Source organism: Catharus ustulatus, chromosome 3 (genome assembly GCF_009819885.2).
Source record: "Catharus ustulatus isolate bCatUst1 chromosome 3, bCatUst1.pri.v2, whole genome shotgun sequence".
NCBI classification, from domain to species: Eukaryota; Metazoa; Chordata; class Aves; order Passeriformes; family Turdidae; genus Catharus; species Catharus ustulatus.
In genome coordinates this window covers 31365302-31388580 of record NC_046223.1, presented here as the reverse complement: position 1 = coordinate 31388580, position 23279 = coordinate 31365302, and the positions used below count along the sequence as shown (strand labels likewise).

The following is a 23279-nucleotide window of genomic DNA, read 5'->3' as shown; positions in this document are numbered from 1 at the left end:
TGGCTCCTGACAAATAATATTATTTAGGTTTCATTATAGATGTAAAACCAGATGCGAATCCTAACACAGACGTTTTCCAGTAACAGTCAATCATGATTTTATCAGCCATCATCCAGGTCTGTATTTCTGTTTGGACTATTCACTTGTATATTTATTCTTTAATGTGTACAAACTCTCCAGATAATGAGTAGCTCCAAACTCAGATGGTCAGTCCCCATAAACAGAACTGTCATGAAGTTTTGCTGTTATGTGTTGATAGACTCTAACTGGAGACAGAACACTTAGATGCTATCTGCTGATTGTCATAAATGCTCAGAACATTCATGGACCTCAAGCTCAGACATGTAAATCAGCATGGTCACAAATGTTATTTCCATATGAAAGCAAATTCAAAAACTATAAATGTTCAAAACCACAAAAAGATACTTTAATTGAAGTAGTGGCTTTTTATCCTGTCATTTCATTATATATTCATTTGGGTGTTTGAGCCACATCAGTTGTTTATCTGCAAGCACTCTGTTTGCATGAACACAGACAAACGCAAAACTCATAAACTCTGACATTTGATATTTTCCATCCCTTGAATTGCTCTAGAAAAGATTGACTTAGCTTTCATCATTCCATTCAACTGCAACCCAAAGTACTAACAAGCCACTCTGACTCACATATGCCAGTTATTCTCTAGAATTCTCCTTGCCCCTCTGTTTGAAAAAACTCTGTATGACCAATAATTTTTTTTTTACTTTAAAACGTATTAAGAAAATGATCCCTGAAAAATGCCGTTATATGACTGATGAGGTTAATTGTTTGAGGCCCTTCTTGTTTAGTATTGATCCTCAGGAAAACTATTATATCCCAGTCAGCAGTACCTAAGTGCTGTTCTGTATTTGAATCCCACAGTATGTGATCCAAGAAAGAACTTATTTCTTAAGCAATGAAAACATGTTCTACATGAGCCTGAATAAACATAAATAAATTATAAAGTCAGAAACCTTAAAAATTTGCATTGACCTAATGCAACTGAGGTCCTTGAAAGTTAATTCTCATTATTTGGCTTAATGCAGGTAGAAATTCATTGAAGTCTCCACCCTGCTTCTTTCTGGAGTAATGGGATGCAAAATTCCTTGTTATGATCTCGGAAGAAATATTTTCTGATAGTACAATGCACGATATATTGTGCTACACAGAAAAAAAGGAAAAACATACAACTAATACACTTTTTAGTCACATTTCTAAAACCATGCCTCCCAAATGTATGCTATAGTGTAATTGTATGCAGATGGTGCATTCCTAGTTTTCCTATACATAATCATAATGAAAAATTTAATCAACCCTTAATCCATTACTCTATTTAACCCATTCCTATTTATAAGATTGCCATTTCCATTGCAAAAAGGTAATAATCTTAGGAAATAAGATTTGTGACTGTGGTCTTAGAAAACCCAAACAATTTCCAAAACCCCAGTTTCTCTATACAAAGTAAGCAGCAAATAAGACCACAGTGGAAAATTCATGTGACAGATTTTTACAATAATGTTATGAAAGCACTTATTTAAACCAATATAGAGATCATTTAAGTATGTCTGACTGAAATCACTGAAATTCAGTCATCTTCTGAAGAGTAAAAAGAAGGGCTTCTTTTTACCTTCTGCGAGGGTAAAAATAAACTAATTGATAAGGGCATATAATTCTGCTTATAATCAAAAAGAAAGGCAATATTCTTTCTATGGCTAGTCTTGCTCACATCTAGTGCTACTCTGCAATGTTATTTTTGCACTTGACTCTCGTGTTTGAATGACGATAAATATATATTAACTCAGTAGGAAATGCAGAGACATTTCTGATTAGGAGAATATACTAATAATTGCTGATGGAAATGATTAATAATGACAACAATCTACATGAGAAATTCGAGGTTCAAGTTAGCAGCTTGTCCTCATGTCTCCAGACTCTCCTGTGTGTCAAGGGAAACTGTTAGTACTGGTAGTTGTCTTCTGGACCATTCCCTTGAGAAATTAGACTAAATATTCCCTCAGCTTAAGTTTGGTTGCTGTTAACGCACTAATGAAACAAAATTAGGCAGTTACTGCTTTCTTTATAGAAATGAGGTACAGTATATTAATAGCTCCATATTACAGAATTAATTTTTCAAGCCTGGAAATTTAATTCAGTTATTGTGAACATTTAGAACTAAGTAAATACATCATATGTAGAAAGTTCTTATATGCTCTACTGATCTGTTACCAAAAGCTGCAGAATGTTACAATATTTACATTAATTAATACTATATTTCAACAGCATGTTCAGTTAAAAAAAAATATTTGGTTTTTAAGACATTGATTAACTGTGGAACAGAAATGTGAGATTTCTTTTGGTTTATGTCAAACTAACACTGCAGCAGGATACTTCTCAGCACAAGAATATTTTTTGAACTCTACTCAGATTGCATATCCAGTTTTGAGAGAGACTGTTTTTCATTCTGCCCTATTATACAACACTTCTTTTTGCCTGGCATTTGACAGGCATTCCCATCCTTTGAGTTTACTTCACTTCCTCAATGCTGAGGCTGCGAAAACACAGCCAGCAGCCTCATAGAGCTTTTCATGGAAATCTGCCATTCTAAACTGGCACCTAACTCCACTTTATTATTCACTCAAGGAAGTTTAAAACTCTGAGATGAATTTAAATATTTATGCCAATAAAGAAACTGATGAAAAGCATAACAATAAAAGAAGAAAATGAAAACAATGTAAGACATTACTGAAGTAGTTCTTCTTGGGAAAGCTCTGTTGTTCTTTGTTTGCCAGTCACCAGCACCAACTCATCCTTCAAATCCTGGATCTCCTTTTTCAGCTGGATAATCATCTACAAACAGCAAGGCATACAAATTCATAGCTAGTTTATGATTTTTACAGTAGAAGGATGAATTTTATTTTAGTTTTTGTTTTCTCTTTTTTTTTTAAACAAGTTACAGTAATTTCACGATTGCAAGCCATACCTGATTATAAGCCGCACGTCTGGGTGTTGGCAACACTTCGTTCTTATACAAGTTGCATTGGATTATTAGCCGCACTTTTGTTCGCAGCGAGGATCCCCATGCAACTTTCACAAAGTTGCCAATAAGTAACAGAATGGTGGGATCACAGGGTTTACTGGCTCGGCTTGGGATCATACAGACTCCGCCCGCTTGGGGCTGCCAATGGGGCAGAGTGAGCCAGCTCGGCAGCGCTGCTGCTCGGCGGGGACGCTTGGGACCGGCCGCCACTTCCAGGCTCACTCGCCCCTGCCTGCAGCGCCGGCGCTGGGCGGGGTGGCCTGGCCTGGTGGTGCTGGTCCTGCCACCGCCGCGTTCACTTCCCCCAGCCTGGGGCTGCCCGCCTGGCCCCCACCGCGTTCACTCCCCCCAGCCCAGCGCTGCCCCGCTGGGACCAGGTGGGCTCAGCTCAGCTTGGGGCTCCTGCCAGTTCGCACTTCCGGGTTGGCAAATTTCAGAACTTTTTTTCATATATTAGCCGCTCCGAATTACAAGCCACACTTCCAGGTTCAGACCAAAACTTTAGTAAAAATGGTGCGGATTATAATCGTGAAATTACTGTATCTTTTCTAAAAACTGTCAAAATGCCTTAAATACACCAAGCACCTTTTTTCCCCTCTTTTTCCACTTAGAAACCCAAGAAAAGTCTTCCAAATTCAGTAAATTCTTGTGTTAGAAGACTTGGCTGTACAAAAGGAGTTCAAAAGAGTTTTGCAAAAGAGAAATATAATTTGACAAAGGAATAAAAAGATAATTCTGACTCATTATTTTTGCATCTTAATGATGAAAACACATTTAAGAACTGACATTTTTGTTAGAGAAAGGGCAACTACACAACGAAAGTGATTTTTTATTGCTTTCCCTTCTAGAAACAGAAGTTTCAAAACACTATCTTAATTTTAATTTTTTTTTTTGTCTTTCATGTGACATTTCACTATTATTGGAATTATAGCATACTATACTTGTGTGATGCATCAGCTAGCTAGGTTGCTAGCAGCAAACTGATGGCATAAAGCAACATACTGAAATTAAATTGTATTAATGAATGGAAATGTAAGAATATTACATGGAAAACTGAACTAGATTTTTAAATTCTAGAAAGTCCCTACTGGAATTTGTACTTTGGGAAAAAATATCTGCATAAAACCAAATTTTCTTTATCATCAAACACTTAAAGCCAAATTCTACAAAGCACTGGGCAATATGCATTTACCTAAGTCTAAGCCATGAATGAGCACATTCTTGGATATTTTGTGGTTGATCATTTATTGAAGCCCCCCTTTATATGGCACAAATGTACCAGTAGGGCAGTGATATACTTAAGTGGATATGTGTACACTGATGCCATGTGCAAAATAAGTTTCCAAGAGAAGAATGTTTTCTAGCAAAAATCCATCACTCTTGATTGCAAGTGCTTTCCAGAAATCAGATTGTTGAAATTGATGACACCTATTTTTGCTGGATGTTAAAACTCCTTCAAACATTTCTATTTCTGTTAATGGTTAAATTTAATTGTGACTTTCCACATTTGTACTTTAAAAATTTATTTTAAACACGTATATGATTATTTCTTTTAACTCTAAACCTATAGCTAACTATTTTTTACAATAAAGTATGAAAGTCTAACATAATGTTTTATTTCATAATCTACTAAAATGATGACTATTAATTAGAGAAGTAGCAAAAACCTTTATGGAATATTACAGGCCAAACACTTTGTCCCAATTTTATGTTGCCCCATTTTGCTGCTGCACTCTGACATAATGCCAGCTACTGTGTCAAGAAAATTAAATTTGAGGCTGGAGTAGAAAATGGTGGACAGCTGAATCACAGTAACATCTCTATTCAATGTTTAAATTTGTTAGGATGATTAACTTCAATCTGACAGCAACAGAAATACCAATTTCAGGATATGCATAGAAGATTCATTGTCAAGTATTACTAAGACAAACAAAAATCTACAGAAGCTAAATAACTTCATTTCTATTTTTACATGAATGGTATAAGAGGTCTACTTCCAGACCCTGATTTTCAGTTTAAATTATGTCCTTTAGCCATGAGTGAGAGAGGTTCAAAGATGAGTTATTCAAAAGTACAGCAGGTACAAATTCATCTTCTCGGTATGATAAAAAGTCAGGAATTCTCCATTACGAAGAATAAAGTTTACACAACAATCTGACTAACTCAGATCTACCAAGAGGTATTGTGAACTTCATTTACAAAGCATGCATTCAACTCACAGGTGATAGATACTGCCAATAAACTGTGTTTTGATTTTTCATAAAATTAGTACAATAAAAATTGATTTTTATGAAAAAGATCTTAAATCCAGCACTTTGAATAAAAGGGTTGCACTCTGGGAATATAGTTAACAGGGGCAACAAATTCCATAATGAGCACAGGGCCATATAAATTCAAGGTACTTGTGTTGCCCTGCCTTTTCCACAAGAGGGGATGGTTTTCTAACCCTCATGAGTCCACTTTTGCTTTACTTGCTAAATGATCCTGCAGAGCGAGACGTACCAAACTCATGGAGTATAGTTCCACAGGATGTTGTAAACATTCAGGAGCCTGCATGTGCTTTACCTCAACCAAAGCTTTCTGTGGCCATGCAAGAAATGCTTTGCATAATTTGCTAGTACAAAGTTATGTAGAAAGAAAAAAAAAGAGACATAGAAATGAAGAAGCTGTTCAATGCCTACTGGGTTTATTTTTTGGTCTTTTTCTCTTTTTTAAAAAATCTGGGATGCTACTACTCTTAGAAATTGTTTGGAAAGAAAAATAAATAATAATAAAAAAGAAAACCAGCTGAAAACCTGACAAGGATCTTCTATTCCCTTTGAACTTCGAGAACAAGAGACAAGAAGAAATAAAAGCACAATTATTAACAGTAAATTAAGTATTCTAATTACCATCATGCAACAACAAATGAAATCATTAGCTATATAGTTAGCTATTTATGTCTTCTTTTCTTGTCTTCCTCTTTTTTTCCTAATGCTAACTTCACAGAGTTATTTCTTCCTATCTAAAATGGTCCTCAAATCAGTTTCAGGGAACGACTCAGTATTGGTATGTTTTTTAGCTTTTTAATACACAAGCTGCGTGTCTTCATCAAGTGATTGGAAATCTTAGTACATTTAAAGAGTTTTAGAACTATCCAGTGATCTGCGATTATGATTTAGGAATTCTCACTCTAAAAAAACTACACAAAGACGTCAATAAATGTGGCCATTTCTCCTCAGATGCTTTAAGAGTTGAGAAAGCTTTTAGAGATTTGATGAAGATTCACTAAATTATAATTGTGTCCAAAAGAAAAAAATTAAGTGGCAGTTATTTTATATAAAAAAATTTGGAACTTGCATCTAAAAACAATTTAATTGGATGTTTCAGTATAAAATCCCCAACATTCCCCTTGTCCCCAGAAAAGGCTCTCACCAATCTGGGGTCAATTTCTTCATTAAGAACTGCTTCATTTTTAATAAGAGCAACTCGTTGTGCAAATCTGCAGGTTGATATAGATTCCTGTAAAGGAAAAAAAAAAAAAGAGGGAGAAAAGAGAATTACAATTACCTTTGCACCAGGTAAGTAGCCAGACTGCTAATGAAGCCACTAAAGTATGTTTCCATTTTTTGAGTATGTTACAGAAACATTCTGTCATTTCATATTCCAAAATAACAATATTCAAGGGAAATTAGGTTAGCAAATTAATGACAGAGGCATATAAATCTGTTAAATCATAGCACATATTCTACTGATAGTTTATCCCCTGACCAACTGTGTTTCAGGGAAGCCCCCAGCTGGAACTATAGGATAATAAAGCCATGCAACTAAGAAGTTAATAACCTTTGATAAGAAAAAGAGAAATCTAGTAAAAGTTGGGGGTTGATTGTTGTTTTGTTTTTTTGGTGTGGGTTTGGTTTTTGTACTTTTTTTTTTTTGTGGGTGTGGGGTTTTTTTGTGGTTTGGGTTTTTTTTTTTGTTGGTTGGTTTTCTGGTGGAAAGGGGGACTAGGTAATTTTATGCAAAAGAAGCTGGGAAAAGAGATGAAGGGAAGAATATTGGAAATCCAGGACAACTGAGAAACAAGCTAGGAGAATTGGAGCTGTGACGCATACAGGGGAACTGTGATACCAGATAAAAATCTGTCAGCTGAGCTAAGATGGGGATCAGCAGGATTGGAAGGCAGAAAAAAAAAAGATGCAAGACTGAGTTGGTTGGGGAAACTCTGTGACAGCCATTGTGTACTCCCATCTAGCACACAGAAAGAAATCAAAGATCCTGATACATATTGCTCTCACATTCCAGATCAGTTGATATTTAAATGCCAGACCTTGCTATACAACTTATATATCTAATGAAACAAAACCTAGCTATTGTCTCCAGTTAGGTCAAATAATAAAACATAGACTATTAGGCAGTAGTCTTAGAAATTCAAATGATGCTTGAGAAACTATGTGATAAACCCTTATGGGATGTGGCAGACTGCATTTTAAAGAGAATTTGTACATAGCGCCTAAATTAATTCACTAATGTAACAGAATTAATTTTCAGAATGGAAGCAATTCTGTAGTTTTCAGTCCTCCAATATAAGAAAATACCAGTTTAAATATTATACTCATACACCTGAATAAGGGTTACATGAGAAAAGATGTTTCTTGCTAAAGACACAATATATACACAGAGAATCAAAAGACAGGAAGGCTTTACAATTAAGAGAGTTGCACACAGTATTAGTTGGGCACTATATCTGTCTCTTCTGTTCCTTTACAATGAGGATCAGCCAATGTGATTTTGATTAAGTTCTATACATATAGTAAGTGCACGTATATGTACAGTACACACACATACATTTTCACTAGATATCCTTGCCCTGTTTAGTGTGCAGTATGTTAAATTAATGAGTAGGCAATCAATTCAGTTCTCAATTTTAAATATGTTAGCTTACAATTTGTTTATTCTATGCTATCAAAATGGCAACCAAGTCAGATATCTAATTTCCTAATCATTTTTATACCATGCTGATCATCACAGCAACTCAGGTTTTAATGAATTAATCACTTAACCTTCTTTGCTGCAAGTGTGTGGAATGATTATACTTAACAGAATGGAAACTGAAGTCAAAAGTACCAAACAATTATATTTAATTGTTGTCATTTTATGATCTGCTGTTCAAAACAGCTTCAATTCTGCTTCAGTTAGATCTGTATTTAGCAATACATCTACAATTCAGAATCAACATCTTCATCCAAGCACTCAAAAAAACTAGCACAAAAAATGTGATGTAGTGACCTAAGAAATTCTGTAAAAAGTCACTGGTAGAAGTAGGAATATAATCTACTTCTCTAGGATAATAATCTATTTGTCCTGTTCATATGAATGCCCTTTCTTACTCTGAATTCTCTGCTTCATTGTTTTCATTACAAGAAATAATACTAAGTCCTTAAGGAAATGGCTTTTATTAGACTACTTCAATTCATACTGCGTAGTTCTGTCTTGTGCATTGTTCATGAATGAAATGTACACTCTGGAAAAAACCAAACAACATGCAACCCTAACATAGCTATGGATAATGCACCTATCCCAATTCTGACATTTTCTGATGATTAGCAATTTATCTTTTTATTTTATTCTGATATATTAGCTTATCATCCACCTATATTATTTGGACATTTCAGATTTTGGGGAGCAAGGAGGGATTTTAAAATATTTATTTATTTACTTTTTGGGGGAAGGATCAAAGAATAAGATCTGTTGTGTAAATAAAATGTTAAAGCAAGAACATGAAAATTGCTATAGCTTATTAGCTTATTCTGGATAATTGCTTGATCTAAATATTTCCAAAATAAAAATCTAGAACACAATGTGAGATACACACGCCTCATGAACAGATTTTTTAAAGGCTTCTGATCTCACAGAGCTGAAAATAAAATCAACATACTTACCCAGCTGCATTTCTAACCAGACAATATGTTAGCATAATTATGTTTGCAAGTCTGAACAATATGTTTTCATTTAACAGCAAAGTCCACTTTTCTAAAGAAAAAGTCTATAACTAGATGAAGTATGGTTTGAGTATAATGCTTTCCACCATATTACAGAAAACAGTCTTAGACTAAATAGTTTTTCTTTTCTTGTTTATTCATATTAGAATGTTTTTATGTTAGGAAAATCAGGAAATAAACAGCTTATAAATGGCTTTGAGCAGTGTTCTATGCATTCACATAGCTACATGTTTTAGAATATTATAGACTAGACTATTTCAGTTGGTAGGGACCTACAGTGATCAGTTTGTACAACTGCCTGACCAAGCATAAGCACCGTTGTTGTGGGCAAACACCTCTTAAATACTAAAAGGCTTGGGGCATCAACCACCTCTCCAGCCTGGTCCGGTGTTTTGACCATTCTTTCAAAGAAATGTTTCCTAATGTCCAGCCTGAACCACCCCTGCATATCTTTGAACCATTCCCATACATTCTATCACTGGACACCAGGGAGAAGAGCCCAACACCTCCCTTTCCACTTTCCCTCCTCAGGTTGATGCAGAGAGGAATGAGGTCACCCTCAGCCTTCTTTGCTTCAAACTAGACAACCCAAATACCTCAGCTGCTCAGCACAGGACATTTTTTTCCAGACTTTAGCCAGCTTTGTTGCCCTCCTCTGGCTGCACTCAAGGACCTTCACATCCTTCTTAACCTGTGGGGCTCAGAACTGCACACAGTGCTCAAGGTGAGAACAGCAGACAGCAGGATAATCACCTCTTTTGACCTGCTGGTTGTGCTGTGTTTGATGCATCCCAGGATGTGGTGCCCTCTTGGTTGCTTAGGCTCACTGCTCATCTGACCAGCACCCCTGGATCGCTTTCTGCAGGGCTACTTTCCATCCACTAGTGTCCCAAACTGTGCTTGCCCAATGCTCCAATCTATCTAGATTCCTCTGCAAGACATTCTGTCCCTCAAGAGAGTCAACAGCATCTCCCAGTTTGGGATCATCAGCAAACTTGCTAATGGGGCATTCAACTCCCCCATGCAGATAATTGATAAGTGTATTCAACAGAACTGGCCCTGGAACTGAATATCAACGCAGACCAGTCTCCAGCCAGATGAAGCTCCATTCACTACAACCCTTTGATAAACACTACAGACCTACTTGTAAACAAAGAGAAGAAAACATCATTACACATAATTCCAGTGCAGGAAATTGGTGACAGGACACAAAGTACTTTAAAAACCGCCATAAATCGCAAACTACCTCCCCAATTCTCTTTCTTTCCTAATGAACTCTCCATTTATCTACCATAATCTATAAAATCTTGACTCCAAAGCAGTCTAACAGAAGTTCCTCTAAGGTTTGCAGGGGAAATGCACTTTTATAACTCAAGAATTTATTCCCCAGGAAATCAGTAGTTCATTACTAGGTGCAAGTTATTTCCCAGCTTCCACTTGACTTGAGATTACTTAGAGAAAAGCACACTTTCTAAAGGATTTGCTTATATCCTACAGCAACTTCCACTGATAATATTATCTCCTAGAAACACAATTAAAATGTTCTTTTAAAAGGATAAGAATAAAAGCTTACACACTTGAATTTTAATCTGTACTAAAAATCAAAAGAGCAGGATCTATAGAGAAGTGACAAGATTTTTGTTCAAGATTCATGGAAAGAACATACATCTATGTTTCTTTTGTCCATAGCAAGTGTTGCTATCATGGTCGTCATGCAGTTTCCTCCCAGGCTGTCTCTTAGCACTGAGGTCATCATAGAGTTTCGGTAAGGAATGTGGGACCGGTTTTTCTCTGCAAGGGCAATTATTACCTGAAACAATAGCAAAAATAAAAGACTATTAAATTTATATGTATATTAATTAGTGTTTTTCACATATAAAGAACAAATCCAACCTGCTCAGGAATTTTTGACACAATGAAACAATGCTTATGCACCCCACTGTTAGCTGTAAACCCACTGGCTTTATTGGGAGAATGCCAAGTTACATTTCAGCATGTTTATATGTCTTCGTAGGAGCTGGACCTGAAAGACCAAATACATTAAATTTTATCATGCCCTAGCTTTAGTCTCTCAGCAACATGGAAACTGAACATGATAAATTAAATCCACAGGTTTTCCTAAGACATAGGAACTTACTGAAAATCTTCCTCATACTTCTTTGCCATAACTAAAAAATATGGATAGTATTAAAATAAAAACTTCCTCCATATTTGCTAAAGCATGCTTTAAAAATTACACATTCTTAAAACAAATGCTTCTTAGATGGTACAATACATTTATTTCTGAGAAAATGTCTTGGAAAGCAAAGTTCAAATAAAAAGGTACATGATTACAATGTACTGCTGGAAAGAAATGATTCAGTTTAGAATATATATGCCTTGGCCAAAAAGGAAATTGTACACCTACTATTCTCAGTTTCCCTCCTCAGCTGTTTACATTATGGGACCTAATTATGAAATAAAAAGTTAGATTACCCCATGATGTCCTGTGATATAAAAGATTTGAACTGTTACCTGGCCAAGAACTGTACTGAAAAACTTCAGCTATTTGAATTGTGCAAGCTCTCCTAAATGACTAGGACTTGATTTTTCTTTAATAAATGTTACATACCAGTGTATATTTTGTTTATGCTACATTTACAAAAACTGCTATTTCAGAAAATTTAGTAGTGACTTTTTTGTGGCCTTAGTTTCTCTTAATGGTCTTCAGAAAGTTAAAAGTTAAAGCTATAAATCTTACACTGGCAGCCCTGAGAGACACAAATGCATAATAAGAAAATTACTATTTTGTAAAAGAATGTGGAAACCCATTCCCAGATCAAGGTTTTCAAATCTCATATATATGTTACAACTTGCTAAATAGAAACATGTTAAAGCTTTGTTGGTTTATAATATTGCATAGAAAGCTCATAATAGTCTAGCACATACATTAATAAGCACATTCTCAACCTGTGCTACACAGAGACTATAATCAGAATACACAAGATGGGAAAAGAGCCAGAGAGAAGATATGTTATTTCCATTATAAATGGGAACACTGTTGGGGGAAGTTCATTTTTTCTGAAGTTCATGCAGGAAGTCTGCAGCCCAGTTAAAATCTGAACCCTCCCACACTAACCCTGAAAAGCGGTGACCAGTTCTGATCACGGAGAAGCCATTGTCCTGTCACATGACAGTCCCATAGCATAGACAATTTTAGTCTAAAGTGCCATTAGTAAAACCTCACCTTAATCACTAAATCAATCTTTACAATCCAATCAAGGAATTTGGAGTAGAAAGAGGAGAATCTGAAGCAGAAGGGAGAAAAATTCTTTGGCAAAGTGACAAAGATCATCTGTAACGAAGATGAACCTGGATTCTCTAAGAGGTACCAAATGCAGTAATGAGAAAATTGTCTCATTTAAGAAGGTGTTATTATCCTTTAGATATAAAAAGTTCTTTTTTTCTTTTCTAATACTTGTAATTTTAAGCTTAATAATACCACTGAAACAGAAAGTTTCACTTTGAGTGGATCAAACAAACCACTTTAAGGTCTAGTTTCTGCCAGAACTCTCATCACTTTTTGCAAAATTGCATCCTATATGAAACATAGAGCAGGTACAATCACTAATAACTGACACATGTGGAAACACTGCTAAGCATAAAGGAAAGTTCAAGATTCACAAGTGGTTCTGACATGATCTGAAGTGTGCCTGGGCATCCCTGTTTCTGTCCTCATCCTTTGCACAAGGAACAGATTTGCACCAGTATCTCATGCCAGTATGTTCTCAGAGAATCTTTAAGAGATGGGGATTTTGGGGTGCATCACTTGCAGAAACAGAGCTGTCAGGTACACCTTTAGTGTATCACACTCTGAAGCCATATTACTGCTTCAGAGGTCTTTTTTAAATGTTTCCCATCTTACTTCCATTTCTGGTAGAGTTTAGAAGCTTAAACTCTGGTCTTTACAGAAAAAAAACCCCAACAAAACAAAACAAAAAAACCCAAAACAAAACCAAAACAAACAACAACAAAAATAAACAAACATACAAACAAAAAAAAATTAAAAATCCCTTTTGGTAAATATGGGCAGCAACCATTCACTAACATATAAAATCTTTCAACATTCCGTAAGCAGAACACATGTTAAATGACGGTTAACAAACATATTCATTAAAGAAGTGAGAACATTGTACCCTGTTATTTTGGGGAAATAATTCACAGTGCTGAATCACATGGTAGTATAACTGTTAATTTGCAACTCTAAATCTGGTCCAGGATTCTTTATATCTGTATAATAAGGGGATATCTACATATGCACAATGACGTTGTAATTCCAGAATGTGCAACTACATCTGTCAGACAGAAAAAGCTACCCAGATGTGGTAGTAAGGACTTCTAAATTCCTGCTATAATTTCAAATCAGCTACATCTGAAACTGCCTTCATTTTTCTCTATAGAGGCCGCTTGGAGTAAAATTGCACTGGATTTATTTGAAGACCTGTTTAACACACTGTGGATATTCAACAAGTAGATCAAGAATGCTAACAGAGAACTGTGTTTCTGTTGTCATCTCGATACAGCTAACTTAACATGACTATTTTACTGTGAAAAGTACTTCAAAATGGCATAAATCAACACTAGACCACCACTAGATAGTTAAAGAGCTGAGAATTTTAATAAGCTGATTTTGAGCACTTTAATATTATTCACTGCAAGTTCAGGATTGAATGGGGCAATTTCCATTGAACAAAAAGATATTTTTACTGTCTTCGGTGGTCTTTTATTCTATATTAGAAAGCATTTCCCGTGACACACAATCCTAGACAGAATTCAACAGGTCTATTTCCAACACTATTTCTCTAAAATAGGATTAAAAGTTGAATGAAAAAATCATATTTTCCCCTGCTAAATACATAAAAATAATACAATAAATAAGAAGAGATCCTGAATATGATTTGTATGATTCTGAAGACATCCATTTTTAGAGTCACTTATCCTTTTCACTTCCCTTGCGTACAACTCAAACACAGACATTTTTCTTCAAGGTAAAATTGAAACAAATGAGGAGCATGAAAAAAATCCAGTGTGATAGTAAATGACTGACTGCCACCTGCTGTACCTTAAAATTCTTCTTTCAACAGATGGAACATCTCTGATCATAAATTAAATTAAATCAAAAAGATTCATTTTTGTTAACAGAAAAACATGTAACACAAAAAAAGAAAAATATTCTTCCCAGCAAGTAGAACAGTTATATTTCTTAATCATTATTTTAAAGAATTTTCACATATACACACCCACAAAATTTGCAGGTTTAATGATTTCCTCAACTGTTTATTTTAGTAAATAGCACATAGTTTATTTTACTAAATAGTACAGATTTGAATTTTAGAGTTAAGCCTAATTTTAGAGTTGTCCCCCTAAAGGACAGCTTCACAGACCTGCCGTGGTTTTGCATTAAAATTTTTAAAGAAGCCTGAGGAGAAAATACTGTATCCTCCATCAGAATCCCCAAAATAATTAAGTAATTTCACGATTATAAGCCGCACCATTTTGACTAAAATTTTGCTCCCAAACCGGAAGTGCGGCTTACGTTCAGGAGCGGCTTATGTATGAACAAATTTTGGAAATTTCCCAACCCGGAAGTCTGAGCCAGCAGTAGCCCTGAGCCGAGGTAGAGCCCGCCTGGGGGGCGCGGTGGCAGCACCGGCCAGGCACGCCCCTCTGCCTCCTCCTGGTGGCAGTGGCCAGGGATGCACCTCTCCCTCCTCCCGGCGGCACCAGCCGGGCACGCCGCTCCCCTGTCTCCTGGCAGCAGCGGTGAGCGTGGCTGGGGCCACTCCCTGGCGGCCGCCCCCAGCAGGGTTGAGCCAGTAAACCCCGTGATCCTGCAATTCTGTTACTATTTAGCAACTTTGTGAAAGTTGCACACGGATCCTTGCTGCGAACGAAAGTGCGGCTTACAATCTGGTGCAGTTTATTTATGGAGGAAAAATGAAACATTGCTGACACCCTGGAAGTGCGGTTTATAATCGGTGCAGCTTGTAATCATAAAATTACTGTAATTTCTAGCAACAGGAACACTGTTTGCTGTACTGTGAAAACAAAACTCTTAGGAAGATATTAATTTCTCTTACAGGTGTGAGATCTGAAATGGAAGCTTGAAAATCTTCAGTGCTTGCAACATAATAACACAGTATTTAAAAAAGAGATTTCATTTATTACCGAGTGTTTCTTACCCTAACTTGGCAAGCATCATAAGCACCAAACATATAAAACATCATGGTAGGTCAGAGAGAGATATATATTAAAGCCTTAAAAATATTTTTTAAAATATAGTACTAAAATAATTAATAATGAACTTAATTATCTAATTATTGCAAAACACATAATAATATTAATCATAATAATTAACCAAATCTTTCTACTGGAAATTTTTGTCTCCAAAATTTCCCTTCACTGTTTCTGTTTAAAGTAATTTTTTTTTTTTTTCAAATGAATAAGATTAGTTAGTAGCAATCTATTTGCCCGATATTTCCCTTTTCCAAAGAGGAAGAATTAAAAAAAAACAGTGAAAGAAGAATAGGGATTTTAGTACACTTCAATTCAAGAGGCTAAATCTTTTCAGTAACAACAGCTGAATGACAAAGATTTGTGGAGATTTATTATTACTATTATTACCATAATTATTGTCTCTATGAGTTCTATTGTTATAAATCAAATCATGGTAGTCACTCCATAAAGATATTACGAAAGATAACTTCTGTCTCAAAAAGTTCAACGATTTCAATTAGTACAGGAATAAAACAACACAGGAGATAAGAGCCTAATAATTTATCATATTGCAATGCTTGAACCAAATAAAGCCCAAACACTTTCTTTTCTGTGACATATCCTGATCTCAGCTGGGGAAGGGGAAGAACATTATGAAGAACTTTTTTTAGGAGAAATATAGTTGAAATATATAGTAAATATCTTGAGTATTCCAAAGAAAACAAGCAAACTATTTTGGAAATACTACCCTGTATACCTACTATAATCTTACTGCTTAATTGTTAAGTTGTCTCTAAATTAAAATATTTTATTTTAAATAAAGAGCTATCAATTCCAAAATTAGGAAAAAAAAACAAAACAAAACCGCAATAAATGTCCTAAGACTAAGTGAATATTGGAATCAAGTTTGCCAAACCATTGCACATGGTTAAACAGGAATTTCGCAAAGGAAGAAAGGTTTCACCCTGTTTCAATTTTACCTGCTCCAAATAATGTAATGACAGGTTGATATATTTGGCTTCTGTCAGTAAGTGACCTCCAATTCCAGTCTTTCCAACCCGTTCTGATCCAGCAAGGTCCACTAAATGCATCTTGGAGCGTCGGATAGTTGCAGATCCAGGTTCTTTGCTGGAGATGTGAATAGTGAAAATGCAGTGAGATCGGCTTGAGGCTTGATTCATTGGTGTCTACAATGACAAGAAGAAAAGAACTTTCAATGTTCAGTGAATAAATAAATTTAGCTTCTTATAGCTCAATAATCTGGCAACTAAAATCATCCATCTGATCTTTTAGCTATTGGACCTGCAATGAACATGCAAAAAGCACCCAAAAGGACTTACCTGACATTCACATTCTAGACAAATACTTGGATAGCTTTAATCTTGACAAATTTTACTGCAAGTAACAAAAGTTTTTCCAAAATACTGTAACAGCAGCCAAACAATTGGCCCTACTACATGAGGAATAATAGGAAAAGGCACCTTGACTGGAGGGAGAGTTACTGAATGCTGATCTCTGAGAAGTTATTAATTTCCCCACTGGTACATCAATTCCTCTTTTTTTCCCCCGACAGGTAGTTACCAGTGTAACAGGACTAGGACTTCCTATAAGGCTTTAGACTTTTGTCTTATTACCTTTATGTAAAAATTCTCCTGGCAAAATCAGTATCAGATTTTAAGGTGGCATGACAGTTTTTATAAAATGTTTGGCTTTAAATATATTTCTTTGGGAATAGCTACAGCCACACTTCCTTAACTTAAAACATGGAAATTCTTGGTCAATTTCTAGAAATGCACAGTCTTAGCATCACATCAGAGGTTTTCTCAATATATTTGAATTGAACAGCCCTCAGTTATTTAACTTTCGATTTCAAATGACCATGTGCCATCACATGTCTGCCATAAAAAACATAAACTGTCTTTAAGCATCTAAAGTACCTTTTGTTTAGTTTTATCAAGGTATTGTTAAAAACTTAAAGCTAAAATAACTCCTCATTACCCTCATTTTATAAACAGCTAAAGCTTTAGACTATATATGGAGATTAAAGGTTTAGCATACAAGATAGTATTTTTTTCACAAACTCTAACAAGTATGACTCCATTGCTTTCAGGACATAAGTGCTGGACCTGCAAAAAATAGAGTAGTGAAATAATAAATCAATATAATTGAGTCAGCAACTAAATCTATATTTATTTATTTAGAGTTGCTGAAAAAAAGAAATACAAATATCCTGGCTATGCTGCCTACATTAATCTCTTGTCTCTACTATTTTCCTCTGTTATTCTGCAGTAATTTTTTATGTAGACCTATCCTGTGATTCAGACCAGATATACCAACATATTACCTTTTTTTACCTAATCTGCTTTGGCATGCAAACTGCAGATGTTAAAATGGCCTACCCATTGCAAGTATTGAAGATGTTGTCTTATTGATGCAGAAAGGAGAGCTCTTAACAAAAAGACTGGAAACTGAACAGTCCTTTAACAGGATTAATATGGATCATTTGGTTCAATTGTGTCCACTTCAACTTCCCCGTTTTTTTCAGCCTTAATAGTGCCAGCTCAACCAAATGGATTTTGGGAATTGATGCAGCTCAAAATAAAAATAATTTTTAAAAACCCCAAAAACCCAAAACAAAAACAAAACAAAAAACCAAACAAAAAACCCACCACAAAACAAAACAAAAACAAACAAAAACCAAACAAAACTAAAAACAACAAACAGAAAAAAAACCCCAAACCAAGAATAAAAAAAAAAAAAACACCCTAAAAAGCTGCAAACCATACATATTTATCCTGGATCAATTTCTTGATTCAGCCACAACACCTCTACAGAAAGCAGTTGTGGCAGAATGCATATAGTATGTGAACAAGTAGGTAGTGTGCAGGAATAGCATACAATTGCAGCTGTTGGTGAAGATTCTGTAAGGAAATTTCAGCCCTAGCAGTATTTTCTTTAGGGTTGCTTTACCTAATAAAGGCAAGTTCAGAGGGAGAGGGAAAAGAGTTCTGATAATTCGTCTATACAGATGAAGAATTTTGGAATTCATGATCCTGTGAAAAGAACCTCAGAGTGCAGTCACATGCTATGCTGTCCTCAAAGGTGATGCTGGGCAAATGAAGGGGAAGTGAGTTGTAGTGTTGGAATGAAAATAAAAAGGCAGAGGGAAAGTTGTCAAGCAAGAAAACACTCCCAAACTTACTTAAAAAGCAGCCATGCTAAGAAAAAGTGCTGTGAAAGTGTACTTTATCCAGCAATTCTGATTCCATGAATAATCAGAGTCAGTTTCACTTGTTTTACTAGGACATCTACGAGTCTATATTTGCAGATCTGTGAAGCAGGGATGGATATTTTATTTTTTCCAGATAAAAAACCCCAACAGAATTAATATTAAGGAGGTTCTCCTTGACAGGGTTGATATTTAGGGACATTTTGCACTACAGATATGGCATCAGTCACCCTTACTGCATATAAGTCTAAGCCAGATCAAATAACAGTAGAGGTGGAAGCACAAAGCAAACATTGCTATGAATGAAGCTGAAGAAATCATGACACTTCTGAGTAAGCGTTCTTAAGCAATCTTGAGTTTCATGCTGCAGCAAAACCTCATGTATTTTAAAATGTGCTTTAGGTCACACACGTTTAATGCCAACAGAGGCAAAAAAGTTTCAAACCTTAAAAGCAAATAATTTCAGGATTCTGAGTTCCAAAAAGCGCATGGCAATATTTGGTTTTTATTGTCTATTGTGATACACTAGTCACAACTTTATTTTGCATATTCCAAGTAGATTTGGCTGGACTAGTCATTAGAAATTCCATTGCTTTTCTCTCCACAACTTCTTTTACTCATGTAAATGAAAAAAGGAATGAAACTGATTTGGAAATCATTGGCTAGAATCTCAAACTGAGATTTTTGTATAGTCCTTCTTCAGAGTAGAACCATTGTTTAATCAAGACACCAATACTCCTTTTTTGCAGTATGATTCTATCCCCGCTTTGCAGTTCCCACATGTAGGAAGCTCAGTTCGAACTTGCAGAAAGAACAAAGCAATAAAAATTTAAACTGTTCAATGGGATGTGATCATTAAATGTTAATTGCATAATCCCCCCACACTTTGCTACTTTTATGACACAAGTAGATGTAAAGTACACAACAGAAATGATGATTTTTTGATGTCTCCAGTCCAAAAACAATCCTTTTCTTTTGCTATTTGGTTGTTATCTTACATATGCAACTTCTGAGTATCACCATTCATCTGTTTAGAAAGTTTGAAAACAGAAAACAAATAACATTTTCTGGACAGTGTCTCAGAGCCTACTAAAATGTTCCTTTAGTGGTTTTCAGAGTTCATGTTGGCTTTGTTAGCAGTATTCAAACCATATGTATATGAAATCATCCTCACACTAATTTGATGTGATGAAGGAAAAAAAAGAAAGAGGGGAGTGGTTTGGTTCTCAGCAGATGGTTGCTATTGTAAGAGTTATATATAGAACAACTGATGAGCAGCAGTTACTTACAAAGAATAATTTTTTCCAAGAATGCTGTGACATCATAAACCACATAAGAAGACTTCAGATGCTTTGTGATATCACATGAACACTACAAAGGATTTAATGACAGGTCCACTGCTGCCGATTTGTGGCATGGTAAAGAATGCATTCAGTAACATTTAAGATCATGACTTGGTTAGGTATCAGCATTTCATTCAATCATGGAAAATATGTACAAGGTGTATTTCAAGCCATACAAGCCAGCCTTATTTTTTTCCAGGAGAAAAATATACCTGTGTTCGCCAAAATTAAATAAACTGTATAGAAGCTTTGTGACTTAAACTACTATATCTATTTATACAATGGTTGCAAGAAGGCGGCTTCTACTTAAATGAGAATCTACAACACAGTCATACTGCAAGAAGCTTCTGAGCTGGATATTCCTGTCAAGGAATACAAGGTCAAGAACCATCCAAAAACTTGCTGGAACCTAAGTTGTCCATCTTAATCTAATTCTTATCTATCTTAAATCAGCAAAACACTGCAGGAATTCTTCCCTATACAGGGATTTATGTATTTCCCAAATCCTTTATTTGTTGCAGCTGCTGTTACAAATGTTGTTAAACATAAAATAGTCAGAAATGGATGCTACTGGTCTAAATAGAGTTATTAAGGACTGAGGAACTAAGAAAGACAAAGTTTCTTTAATAGGACAAAGACATATGAAAAGTAGTTTGAAAATCATCACTAGACTAACAGAAGTTGCTACTATCTGGAAGAATAATGTGATGATTATGACTGCCAAAACACCCTGACAGAGATAATACATTAAAGAGTTCAGGACCACTGGGACAAAACAATTTTGCAGGTGACAAATGCAGTTGTTCAGCCCATATTGCAAACCATCTCCACTTGGCAACTTATACCATTCCAGTGGAATCTTTTCTTCCTTGAATCAAACTATTTAGTCAGCAGAGCATGATTTTCCTGTATGAGTGATTAGTGACTAGCCAATGCATAAAGAGAGACTGATTCTGAGTGTTCACAGTTTTTCGAGAGAATGTCTCAGTGAAAAGGTACAAAATTTTCTTTTAAGGAATGCTTCTTTTTCTTCTTAAGGTTTTTTTTGCTTCTGAACTTTTCAAAGAAGAGCAAGAGGAAAAAAAAGAAAGTACTAATGGCATCCAAGATTGATATCAAATCAATTTTCTCCATTCTAATGCTACAATCAGAGGGAAATCTGTAGGAAGGTGTACTGACAGCTACAATCATTTCATAGTTCAGATGGATATCTCTGCCTAATGAACATTAACTCCACTGGTCCCAACAGACTATTCTATAAGGAAAAGGATGTAGATTGAAGAATAGGAGGTGCCTGTCTTTATATCTGGTAGATGAGAGAGACCTCAACATGCCTTTAGTTTCCTCTTTAAATAATATGTCACAGGGGAAGGGGTTCCTCAGTTATACATAGGTACACTTGTCATAGTTGAAATTGAAAAATTATTGCTATGAAAATACAAGGATCAGAATAGGCGCAATCACTTCCTGAAAGCAATACTTTATCTTTCTATATTTACTACAAGTACTGTTTCCCAGTTAGACCATGGTAACTTTTAAAATAATTAATATTCCCTGGTGATGACAGCGTTAAACCTTATGTTATATAGTGCCTTTTATCCATATAAATCCCAAAGAATTTTAAGGACTATTCAAAGTAGCATGTATGACCAGTAATTTTTTTACCACACATGGAATGAAAGCATCTGTGCTGGAATAACAATGCCATTTGATGCTAATAGCATAATATAACAGGTTTGTTTGAGTGGAAATAAGTTAACAATTGACACAAAAGAGGAACCTAGGAAAGGAGAAAGTTGTAATTTCTTCTAGAATGCAGCACTAACCCAGATAGCATGCATTTTTGTCAAAAGTGACATTTAATCTCATATGCTAACACTGAAATCCTATTTTTCCTATCTCATCCAATAAAAAAAGCAGTGAAACACTACCAGAGACTTTTAAAATTTATTCAAGAGAATACCAATGTACAATAAATACAAATAGAATGAGTTCAATTCACAGGTCACAAGTCAGTCCGCACAGTTATCCTTAAACCTTTAAGTTTCATTCTTTCTTGAAATAAACATATTTAAACATTGCCAAAAGTTTACTAATTGCCCCAAGTGTAGTTCAAACATTTTAAATGATGGAACAAATACTATGTAGTGTACACTGTGTCTCAAATTTTAAAATGGAGTGCTATAGGTATAAAACCACGCACTGAAACATTTCCTTCTTCATTAAAACAAAGTACTTTTTAATTAGAGGAAAAATAAATTCTAGCTGTACATGCAACTGCAATCCTCAGATGTACTAATCTCAGAAAAGGATTTTACAGTTTTAAAATTGCTGCACATCCTTGGTAGCTACCTTACTCTACTGTTTTAAGAGAAATATTAAAAAGCCACTAAGAATTCTCAAAATCACAGAGATTTAGGCATGTAACTTCAAAAGACAGAGCTCATATGAGATTTCCATCACAAGAAGTTAGAAAAGACCACTTCAGTGAAGATATATTATTAGTATACCAGAATAAAATGTTTTGAGAACACTACCTAAAAGGCCAAATGCTTACTTCCACACAGGAGCTTTTTTCGATGTTGCTGCTACCAACTGCTTATATTGCAAATTTGATTTTCAAATCCTCAGCATGCATTTCAGATACTGAAATCATAAAGTTATCTTAACAGAAAAGATAAGAAAAAAGTTCAGATTTTATAACCTATTGCATTCAAACATAACAAGAAAATGCTTTATTGGAAAGCACACAAAAATCTAATCCTTACATTCAGCAGAGTTGCCAACAAAATACTCAGTTTTTTGGTTTTGATCTCTGTCTATTTCTCTCTGGCAAAATATGAGACAAAAAAATCCTATTTGGATTTTTACATTATGAGTTGCCAGTGCACAAATGTCTCCCATCTTACCATTTCCACAACTCATAGTACACATCAAAACTAGAGCAAAGGACCAGTCCTGCATTGCCTAATAAAACAATCCAGTACAAATTAGATTAGTTTTCCTTTTTTCCTTCTCTTGGGCTATATGGTTACATGCAGGAAAGAATCATTCAGTTATAAACACTCCCTTAGGTTCTGAAGCGTAATGAATAAAGGAATGAAGAAATTTTGCCTATAAAATACTTTTAATATTATGATGGTTTTCTTTTTAGCGCGATCAGTGATGAGGGAAAAGTGCACCCCTCAAACCACAAGTTAGACTGCATTAGCACAGGCAAAGCAGAAATTAAATTGTCATTCTTTATTTCAAAATAGTCAGTTCTTCAAAGAAGGGTTATTCAGGGTTGAGACACTAGATTGCAATTTTAGAGGTTACAGATATCATACGTGATCCATGACAGTCATCTAAGCTTTTTCCACAGCCAAACTCATCATTAAAAAAGATGAATGCAGCATTTATTTTACTTTCTTTTC

General features: G+C 35.3%; 1 protein-coding gene across 3 annotated transcripts in view; it reads right to left on the bottom strand.

The window, feature by feature from the left end:
- The window catches only part of KIF6 (kinesin family member 6), a 155761-nt gene that overhangs the window by 103016 nt on the left and 29466 nt on the right, over window positions 1-23279 (bottom strand). For all 3 annotated transcript variants that reach the window (XM_033055553.1, XM_033055554.1, XM_033055556.1), the window contains 4 exons: window positions 16272-16478; window positions 10703-10846; window positions 6470-6556; window positions 2762-2865 (listed from right to left, as the gene is read on the bottom strand). In XM_033055553.1, coding sequence (XP_032911444.1) covers window positions 2762-2865; window positions 6470-6556; window positions 10703-10846; window positions 16272-16478 — 542 coding nt within the window. The remainder of the gene's footprint in view (window positions 1-2761; window positions 2866-6469; window positions 6557-10702; window positions 10847-16271; window positions 16479-23279) is intronic.